The sequence below is a fragment of the Ipomoea triloba genome, chromosome 11 (assembly GCF_003576645.1).
Source record: "Ipomoea triloba cultivar NCNSP0323 chromosome 11, ASM357664v1".
In the NCBI taxonomy this organism is placed as follows: domain Eukaryota; kingdom Viridiplantae; phylum Streptophyta; class Magnoliopsida; order Solanales; family Convolvulaceae; genus Ipomoea; species Ipomoea triloba.
The window spans coordinates 10,479,265-10,490,156 of NC_044926.1; the positions used below are offsets into that span (position 1 = coordinate 10,479,265).

General features: G+C 32.9%; 1 protein-coding gene across 1 annotated transcript; it reads left to right on the top strand.

The window, feature by feature from the left end:
- The first annotated feature begins 798 nt into the window (after nucleotides 1-798).
- On the top strand, nucleotides 799-3,644 carry LOC115995812 (elongation factor 1-delta-like). The gene is made up of 8 exons (XM_031234959.1): nucleotides 799-932; nucleotides 1,526-1,635; nucleotides 1,714-1,830; nucleotides 1,982-2,072; nucleotides 2,312-2,435; nucleotides 2,565-2,678; nucleotides 3,147-3,308; nucleotides 3,433-3,644. Coding segments are annotated over exons 2-8 (696 nt in total). The 5' UTR covers nucleotides 799-932; nucleotides 1,526-1,549; the 3' UTR covers nucleotides 3,435-3,644.
- The last annotated feature ends 7,248 nt before the right edge of the window (nucleotides 3,645-10,892 follow it).

Here is a 10,892-nt window from a genome sequence, read left to right on the forward strand (position 1 = left end):
AAACGATGTTGTTTTGAGTGAAATAACCAATTTTAAAAAGAAGAAAACAGTAGTTAATCGGCTGGCTAGACGACCTAAGTGGTGCCTAGTCGGCCTAAGCGGTGCCTAGGAGGCCTAAGCGGTCAACGATAGGCGGCCTAGTCGGTCAGCCGCCTAGACGACCGATTATGGTGATACGCTAAGCGGCCGACCAGCGCCTAGCAACTAAGGCACGGATAATCGATGTCTAAACATAATTTTTATAACACTAATTTTTAATTTACGAAATATTCATTTTTAAATATACTACCTAAAAATGAACATTCAATAAATTAAAAATAAATTTTCAATGAGTTAATTCCATTTTTGGTCCTAGATTTATAGGTGGTAGTCCACTTTTAGTCATTTTTTTCTAAAACATCCACTTTTAGTCCTAGTATTATTGTGACGTGACCATTTTTGATCCTCTATCAACAAAACAGTTTAAATGTCGTTAAATACAAGGGTATTTCAGTCTTCAATTATGGATTTTTTCAAAAAAATAAATACAAAAAATATAACGAGTCAACTTACTTTGTATAAAAAAGATCAAAATGCCATTGTATTTAACAACATTTCAATGATTTTGTTGACGGAGGACCAAAAATAGTCATGCCAAAATAATATTAGAACTAAAAGTGAACTATCACCTATAAATCTAATACCAAAATTGAAATTAACTCATTTTCAATATACTAAAAATTAACATGGTCCAAAATATAATTTGCCTTGTTTGGTCTATAAATGCTTTTGTGTCCAAAGCTCTTGGGCCGGAGTTCATTACAAAATGACCCGAACCCAATTTCGTTTGTATAAAGTGTCGAAACCTAGGTCTTCCACTCCACTCGTAACAACACAGGCTTCGCATCAGTTCTCTGAGCCTCTTTTCTCCTCGGTACTCTTGACAGCTTCTGGTTTGTTCTCTGTTCTTGTAACTTCACAAGTTATTATATTTTTATTTTGCTTAAGTTAGTCATTAGGGAAGAATTTCTTTCTTTATTTATTGAGTTATTTATTTTACCATGTTTATATCATTTTGGATCTGATACTTGCCTTTCATACTTCTCATTAATGTTTCTGTAGTGAATGATATGTGGGTATTTGATCAAATTTTGTCCAAAATTGAGTTACATTTAACTATCAGAAGCTGTGTTTTTTTATAATCTGTCTATTGATTCGATTAATTAAAGTTTTTTAAGCCAGAAAAACTGTGTCTTGATATTGAGATCCATATGCAAAACGAAGTTAACAACATCTTTTCAATTCATATGCTATAAGTTTGCTGGAACTAGTCACATCTTACAGGTATAATTGTGCCCATATTGAGCTACTATCTCAGTGGAAAACAGTGGGTTATGTGAACAGGATTAGCAAACTTTTATTGAGTTCTAGTGTTCTCTTTTGAGCTATTATTTATTTGTATTGTAGATATATAGTCATGCTATCATGCAAGCTGTTTTCAATGTTTGTGTTTATGAATGGACTCCTCTTTTCTCTGTATTGACAGGATTTGTCACATTAATATCTTGAAATGGCTATCGCATTCTACAACCTCAACTCAGATGCTGGCCTCAAGAAGCTTGATGAGTACCTCCTGACACGTAGTTACATTTCTGGGTGGGTCACTATCTGCTGTTGCATTTTATGGTTGTGTTCCCATCTTAATTTACATTCATCTTATTAATTACTTCTCAGGTATCAAGCTTCCAAGGATGACATCACAGTATATTCATCACTTCCCAAGCCCCCATCATCTGAATATGTCAATGCTTCTCGGTGGTACAAACACATTGATGCACTTTTGAGGATCTCGTAAGTTCTAACTACTCAGAGCAACTTTCAATTTAGTTTATATGATTTAAATTTCAAATTGTGCAACAGCATGCTAAGAATCCACCCTCTGTCTTCACTTTTATGTGTATACAATACATAATTCTCTGATATTACAATTTATTTTCATCAGTGGTGTATCTGGAGAAGGTTTTGGGGTAATCATTGAAGGTTCTGCACCTATCCCTGTAGGTGTGGCAACACCACCTGCCGCTGACACAAAGGTAACCCAGTTAATAGTTTTTCTTTGTTTATTGGCATTTCAAATCTGTTGCTATAATTGTTGATAGTTTTGTCTCCTCTATCTTGCTTGAGTTATTGTTTGGTTATGCTGTTAGTTTTCCTATTTTTAGCTTTCTGTAGCCATTTGTAATGTTTGTATTTTATGATTTAATTTGATTATATTTGTTAGCTTCAATCTTCTTGTGCTTCAACTAACTGTAAACCTGAAACACAACTACAGGCCTCAGCTGCTGATGATGACGATGATGATGATGTTGACTTGTTTGGTGAGGAGACTGAAGAGGAAAAGAAGGCTGCTGAAGAACGTGCTGCAGCTGTCAAGGCGTCAAGCAAAAAGAAAGAGTGTAAGTTTCTCCGTTTGCATTAATTGAATAATTATTTTATTATTAGAAATATTAATTAATGGATAATAATAAAATGTCTGGATGATGAATACCACTGTTTATTAACTTACCTGGGATTTGTTATCTCAGCTGGAAAGTCCTCGGTTCTTATGGATGTGAAGCCATGGGATGACGAGACTGATATGAAAAAGCTTGAGGAAGCTGTTAGAAGTGTTACGATGGAAGGATTACTCTGGGGAGCATGTATGTTCCATTTCTTCTCTCTATCCATGAATCATAATTTTTGTATTCCACTTTGTGTAACACCTCAAGTCTTAATGGCATGACTTCTATATGTCCAACACATATTGAATTGTTAAAGGCCTTTTTAAGGCATTGTTCTTCTAGTGTGTTTAACGCACTGTTGCATTTATCGATTAGGCGCTAGGCGCCCCTAGGCCGAGTACCCTTAGGCGGACATTAGTCGGCCGACTAGTCTGCCAAACTAGGTGCCCGAGTCTGCCAAATTCGGCGTTCAACTCGGCCAACTTGGCCGAGTTTTTTTTTTTTTTCTTTCGGTGTGCTGTTTCTTATTATTGTTACTTGGCTGCCTAGGCCTTCTACAACATTGGTTTGACGCTGAGTTGGACCATAAAAATACCGATTAAAATTTCAATGAAGATTATTGCCTGTTAGACTAAACTAGATTCATAACTGTTGATTTTTTTGCAGCTAAACTTGTTCCCGTTGGGTATGGTATTAAGAAACTACAAATTATGCTCACCATTGTGGATGACCTCGTGTCCGTGGATGAACTTATTGAGAGTACTCTCACTGTTGAACCTGTCAATGAGTATGTCCAGAGCTGTGATATCGTAGCTTTCAACAAGATATGTAAGCTCACTTGTCCTTCGATTCTTCTTTTAATTAATGGCTACAAAGTGTGATCATTGATTCCCATTATTTACCACACATCCACTACTATTCAATGTCTAATTTATGCTATATTTTCTTACAGGAATTTTCTGCACTAAGAAGTTGGAAATTGCAGCTGCTTATACTGCCTACCAAGTGATAGTAATTCTCATTTGGTTTTTGTTTGACATTCTCAGTGTTTCTTGTTAGTGTCTTCCTGGAGTTCTCCTGATTTGCCTCTATTGCTTTCTGGTTGTACTGACAGACAAATTGTCTTTTTAATAACATGTTTTCGTATTTGCAGTTGCCAAAGTATTCTGTTGCCTCATTTATCACAGTTTTAGCAGCCAGCTTATTAGAACATTTAAAATTATTGTCATGATTATAAAAAAGTGCTCTTACTAATTAGAGGAAATTTTTACTTTTTTTTAAAGAAATAAAAATAAACAAAACAAAATATAAAATATGCTTTGTTTACATATTTCTTCAATTTACTTGGCAGAAAATTGTAAAATAATTTGACAAATGAAACGATTAGAGAATTTTTATTGGAATATCTTTTTAGTAAGGTATATTCTGGCAGGGTTCATAAGTAATGAACCTTTGGAATACCTTTTTGCCTTGTAATAAATGACATTTGGATCAATGTAACTACTTATAATGAATGAACCTTACATAAGGAATGACTTTACATAATATTTGATCAATGTCAGAAACATTACATAATTTAAATGAAGAATAATGATTAATTACATAATTTGATGGCAACCTATAAAGATGACTAATTGGTCCACGTTTCTTTGCTATAACACTAATTATAATTACTCCTATTTCTACCAAGAACAACAACATAACTATCACTTGCCATTTCTTGTTGTCTTTCCCAGAACTAGGCTTCTTTGGACCATCAACACGTTGTAATAATGCTTTGAGCATCTCAATTTCTTGCTCATTTCGGTTCACCCTTTTGAACAATCTAAGAATGATCTTCTTCAACCTTGAACACGTTGCAGAGGATCGAACCAATTCAAAAACCATCAATAGTGCATGCCATGTAAAAATTTATGAACAATTCTAAATAAATAAATCAATAAAAAAAACATGATTTTCAAAAAAATCAATAAAAAACATCATACTAACACAAATAATGCTACTTGCTACTGGAACTAGAAAATGAAGTCCTAGAAAATATGGCTACTAGATATGGCTACTGGTATTTTGGCTGCTAGCCTTAGAAAATAAGCTAATTGCTACTAGATACTTGGTCATTTCAATAAAATATGGTAATTGTTCAACACAAAAAATACACAAATATGGCTAATTGCTAACAAATATATGTTTGGCTGTAAAAATACATAAAATCTTTTATTCGTGTAGCAATAATATGGCTTACCAAAAAATACCGTTAGAAAATAAGCTAATTGCTTACATTGATGCCAACACAATTCCAAAGTCTTCGACCAAGATTATCATAACTCCATGAGTTTTGAATGATTAACTCATTACCGCAATTACAATGAAGAATTGTAATTACTTTTCCAAAGTGAAATCTTTGCTTCAGTTAATCAGAAATCTTCATATTTTGCTTCCTCCTTTGTGACGAGATTCTTTTGGCAGATAATTTCTGCCAATGGCACAAACCTAGGGCTGGAAATATGATTGTTCTGTAATGGAATTAGAGAGAAGGGGGTTAAAAACATGTCTAAGGGTTGAGAACATGTATTGGTGTTTTTGCTCATCTAAATAACGATTATTGGATGACATTTGTAAAAGAGGATCAAATTGAGTCAATTTTACAAGTTAGAAGACTAAATTGGGTCATTTACAAAGTTTGAGATTAAATTAAGCAATACTTAATAGTCGAGGGACCAAAAATGGGTATTACCTTTTTTTTTTTTTTTTTTTTTTTTTTTTTTTTTTAAATTTCTTTTAATTTCCATTTGTTGTTAAAACAAATTGTTTTGAGAGTTTGTCAATGACAACAATTGCTACAATTGTTGTCAATAGATGATGTCGATAAATAATTTGAAATAGATAGTTACAATAGATATTGTTATAATGATATAGTAAAAATTAGTTGACAAATTTCTTTAGAAGTTTTCATGCGTTGATAAAATTATGAGAATGGTATGCAAACTTATTCAGTTGGAGCTAGTGGAGTGTCATCATTATCAATTGTTTGGACAATGGTCCTACCGTTTAAAATCGAGGTGTAGTTTTATTTTTTATTAACAACTTTGTAGTTAGGTCGTACAAGTTTAACAATTGTATTTGAAATAGTATACAAGGAGTTAGTCTGTAGAGTGATGTCATACATTCCAATGTCGTGATCAAACACTATTGCTTAAGCTCGAGTTTCCTACATTTAAATATACCATTTATGATTATATCCCCATATATATATATATATATATATATATGCTTTGTTACCCTAAAAAATTATCCCTCTTCACTAACAACAATTTTGCCCAAAATTCATGTTAAAATTTTTATTGTATTTTTTAACACACGTACTCTAACATATTTATAGTATATGTTTAACAATTATGCCAACTTTGATTGGGATGTGGTTCGAAACTAAGACCTTCCTTATGAAAATCAATGAGTAAGTTAATAATAATAAATAGTTAACGGAATATTCCGTCACTAAAGTTTATACTGATGGGGTGCAAATGTATTTTGAAAAATTAAATGATACAATAGAGGGTAAAGCAGGAAAATAAATTTAAAAAAAATCTGTACCATTCATTTCATCAAATAATTGGACAGACAAATTTTAGTTCCCATTATAGGCTCAACTTTATTAGCTATTATTACTGTGTGCGTGTGCGTGTGTATAATTCAGTTCCCGTGCGCTGGGTGTTTCTCATGCGGTTGTGCAGTTGCTTTAGGTACGTAATTTTCTTCTTAAGGTGCGTGATTTTCCTTCTTAAGGGGCGTGATTTGTATGCTTAAGGTGCGTGAGTGTTGGAACATATGATGAGTGAACTTAAAGCTTAAGGTGCGTGATTTCCCTTCTTAAGGTGCGTTGTTTTCCTTCTTAAGGTGCGTGAGTTGTTGAAACGTAAGGTGTGTCATTTTAAAACTTTAGGTGCGCGTGGTTTGTGCTTTTAAGGTGCTTTGTTTGTGTGCTTAAGGGGCGTAATTTGTGTACTTAAGGTGCGTTATTGTAATGTTTAAGGTGCGTAACCGCACAACCGCACGGGAACCCTTTCCCGCACCTGAACCCTTCCCTCTATGTGTGTGTGTGTGCGCGCACACGTGCATATATAGTGGATGCATATGCATGACAACAATAGTGAAAAAAAAAATAACGAAAGTTATAAGTTATAACGGTAGAAGTTCTTTTGACCAAAATATTTTATAGTACAATTCTTATAGCATATGCGTACAAAAAGAAGTAATGAAAAAAAATGACATAAATTAATGATATAAGTTTCATTCACACTTATTAATTTTTAGATATATAGTATAGTAGATATCTAAAAGGCCATGATGGATTATTCCACAAATAACATCTTGAATCCTCTGTAGAAAGGTTGGTGATTTTATATCAACCTTAGCGGGTTTGGCTCCACCTTTTTTTTTTTTTTTTTTTAATTCTTTTTAATTCTTTTTATTTTATTTTTGTTATTGAATAATAATAATAATAATAATAATTATGAAATATATGTGTACCTTTAGAGTTATTTTACATATTAATCGTTAACTTAAATATCTAATTTTAATAATCATTGATACAATGCGTTGGTCAAACTCGCTAATATAATCTGCTATTTGATAACTGTTAACCACTGATTGCCAAACAAGGCTAGAAAGAGATCCAAGTGAGAGTGGTGGAGAGAAAGTATGGCGCCTAAATAGTCGACTTATCGCTAACTTAACCGATTAAATTTAATCTGTTAAAGAGTTCTTAAAATTTACTTCGTGTTATTTTTAAATTTTTCATAGCCTAACATTTTTTTTTTTTGAAATACTCATTTTTATTTTGCTTAATTTTTTAAATTTATTCAACCATGACACAGGTCCATCCCAATGACAAAAATATAAGCTCTGCACATCAAATTTTTTCAACAAGTTTTAAATCCTTTTCAATTTCATTATTAATTTGGTTGACTAACGCTAGGCCAAATAATAAATATTTAGTCCACATAGGGCTTATAGCCTAATTTTTTAATTACAAAGTTAAGTTTTTCCTAATTTCTTTAATTTGGTATGGTTAAAGATGAATGGACGAGCTTATCCCTCTCGTTTCTTTGACGAGTTTCTCTCTCGGTCTTTTGACGAGGTTTGTTTTGGAGTGCAATAAGACAAGTATTATATTGGTCATGGCTTATGTGAAACTCATCCAGAGCGAAGTAGATGACAATGTGTCAATGGACGTCAGTATGAAGATAAAGACTCAGGTGATATGCAAGACTTTCTATCCAGAGATAGACTTGTTTACACTCGGCAAGACCAACAAATATTTGATAGAAGCCTTAAGGTTCCTTGAGGATCAAAACTCTCTTTATGTAACACAGTCTGCGAATTCAAATTTCATTAACTTAGCTAGGAAATTTAATTCTATGTCAGATTGTATGTAATAGCTTTTCATTCCATTGAACCTTGTTGTATTTGTTCTTAATGTTTATTAATGCAATTTAACTTTCAAAAAAAAAAAGTAGCAAACTTAGCTAAAAGATGAGCAACCGTATACACACAAAACGAAACACAATATCTTAAAATTTGACAGTAAAGAATTAATATCCTCTAAAACCAGACCGAAAGGATCAGAGAAAGATTCGGCATGTTGAGATTTGTAATCAAAACGTTAGCATTAGTCTTCACAATGACACCATCCAAATGATTGGTCTTAAGCCAACTTAAAGCTTCCCGAACCGCAAGGACTTCAGCTTCTCTAGGCTGTAATGCACGACCAATGTGTCACTAGAACTATGAGTTTAGAACTGTTATTGCAATCATCCCTTCATGTATGTTGCTATTTCACTTTAATATCCATAGCCTAATGCGACATTAGTGGAGATGATGAAGGGGGAGGGTTTTTTTTTTGTTTTTTTTTTTAATAAGCTAATCTATGTATAGATTGAAAAACAACACACCGTAATTCTTATTATCGTCTAAGTTTACAAGTTTTTTAAAAATCCCTAGAAAACTAAAATCACTATTTTTTGCTAATCAGCACACCGTAATTCTTATTACCGTCTACTTTTACAAGTTTTTTAGAAATCTCTAGAAAACTAAAACCACTCTTTTTGGCTTTTTGCTAATGTTGTGGGCGTGGCTATAAATGGATTTTTGTAGCTTTTTTTATGCATGGAATTTTGGATGTGGGGCACCACGTTATGTCATTAATCATTGGGAAAATGAGTTTACTAAAAAAAAAAAAAGAAAAATAAATACACCGCAACTCACCGTCTCACCAAGATACATAATTATAATATTATTTTAATCTACATGCATGACAACATGAAAGTGGGGCATCACCACGGTGGCATTGGAATCATCCTCTTTTTTTTTTTTATCATCTTTATGTATGTTTATTTTGCTTTAATTTTCATAGCCTGATGCTTAATTAGTCAATTGAATTATCTATCTAATTAGTGAATGTACAACTTTATTTTCGCGTTTCCATACCAGTATATTTGTCTTCCTAAAGGTTCTTTGAGAACGCTGGGAAAAATAAATTCTATCATGCAATAATCATTTGTCATTATCTACATTTATTTGCACAAATTACTTTCACACAATGCACATATAAGATGATTACCTCAATCTCATGAAAAAACATTCCTTTTACTTTTCTTCTCTTTTCAGCCCCTTCCCTTCTATATACTAAAATCAACAGAAACAATTAAGAGAACAAAAAAAATTGCTCGATTTGCTTTAATGGATGCCGGTGCAGAAAATGGAGTTGGATCTGAGCCGAAGGAGTGGAGAAGAAGAAGCGCTAGCTAGGGCAAACAAAAGAAGCCATGCATACATATGATCGAATAGCCAAGAAGGCTAACTTTTAAAGTATATTAATTTTGTTTTGATTTGTTTGGGAGGTAAATGTGAAAGATAAGTTAGTGCAAATTAAGTGCAAAATAAGTGCATGATAAGTGGTATCTAGCTTATTACATGTTAATAAAAACATGATTGATTGTAACTCAAATGCTTACATTAAACTAAACAAATATCCTCACTTGGATAATTGATCCCTGAACTAATCACAATACACCTTCACTTGATGACACATGAAAGATAATAGTGTCAATCTAATGGAATTTTTTTTTTCTCATCCTATATGACCTGATTTCCACTATTTTCTTTTTTGGACGAATCGAACTAAAACATATACCATATATGGGGTGAGTAAAAATTGAATAATAAGAAACTAGAAGTGTGTATAATATTAAGTAGGTCACTTCATATAAATGTATACCGTTTTTATCCTTATAAGGCACCTTCACATGATGACACATGAAAGATAATATGTCAATCTAATGAAATTTTTTTTCTAATACTATATAACCTAATTTCCACTCTTCTTTTTTTTTTTTTTTTTAATGAACTAAAACATACCATATATGCGGTGAATAAAAAAAATGAATAATAAGAAACTAGAAGTGTGTATAATATTACGTACGTCACTTCATATAAATGTATACCATTTTTATCCTTACGAGACACCTTTACATGATGACATATGAAAGATAATATGTCAAACTAATAGAAATATTTGTTTCTCAACCTATATAATTAACCTGATTTCCACTCTTTTTTTTTTTTTGAATGAATGAACAAAAAAATACCATATATGCCGTGAGTAAAAAAATGAATAATAAGAAATTAGAAGTGTGTAAATATCACTGTTGCAAAAATCCCCGCCTAGGCTGCCTAGGCGCTAGGCGCTTCTGGATCGAGGCGAATTGCTCCCTAGGCGTCCTCCTAGGAGGCCGCCTAGCGCCTAACTCGGCCGACTGGGCCGAGTTGGCGGCCGACTAGGCCGAATTTGACCGAGTTAACTCGCCCAACTAGGCAGAGTTAGCCGAGTTAACTCGAGCGAGTCGGCCTTGTTAATTTTATTATTACATTTATATATATTTTTATTTATTTATTTATATAAGTAAGAGAAGTAAGAGATATATATATAATATATATAATATAATATATGACATACACCCACACACATAAATTAATATTTTGTTTTTATAGATCGCCGCCTAGAACCGCCTAGGTACCGCCTAGACTGCTTAGGCGCTAGGCGCTAGTCTACCGCCCGACTAGCGCCTAGCGCCTAGCGCCTACTGCAACCATGGTAAATATTACGTACGTCACTCCATATAAATGTATACCATTTTCATCCTTACAAGCCACATTCACATGATGACACATGAAAGATAATATTTCAATTTCATGAAAATTTTCTCAACCTATATAACTTGATTTCCACTCTTTTGTTTGGATGAACTAAAACATACCATATATGCGGTAGTGAAAAATGAATAATAAGAAACTAGAAGCGTGTATAATATTACGTACCTCACTGATAGATTTAATTAACCCGGGGTAGCCCGA

What these genes read in the sequence shown, in the direction of transcription:
- LOC115995812 (XM_031234959.1), top strand. Translation starts at nt 1,550, where the DNA reads ATGGCTATCGCATTCTACAACCTCAACTCAGATGCTGGCCTCAAGAAG. An exon ending in GTCAAGCAAAAAGAAAGAGT is followed by an intron (nt 2,436 to 2,564) that starts GTAAGTTTCTCC and finishes TTGTTATCTCAG; the next exon opens with CTGGAAAGTCCTCGGTTCTT. An exon ending in AGGATTACTCTGGGGAGCAT is followed by an intron (nt 2,679 to 3,146) that starts GTATGTTCCATT and finishes ATTTTTTTGCAG; the next exon opens with CTAAACTTGTTCCCGTTGGG.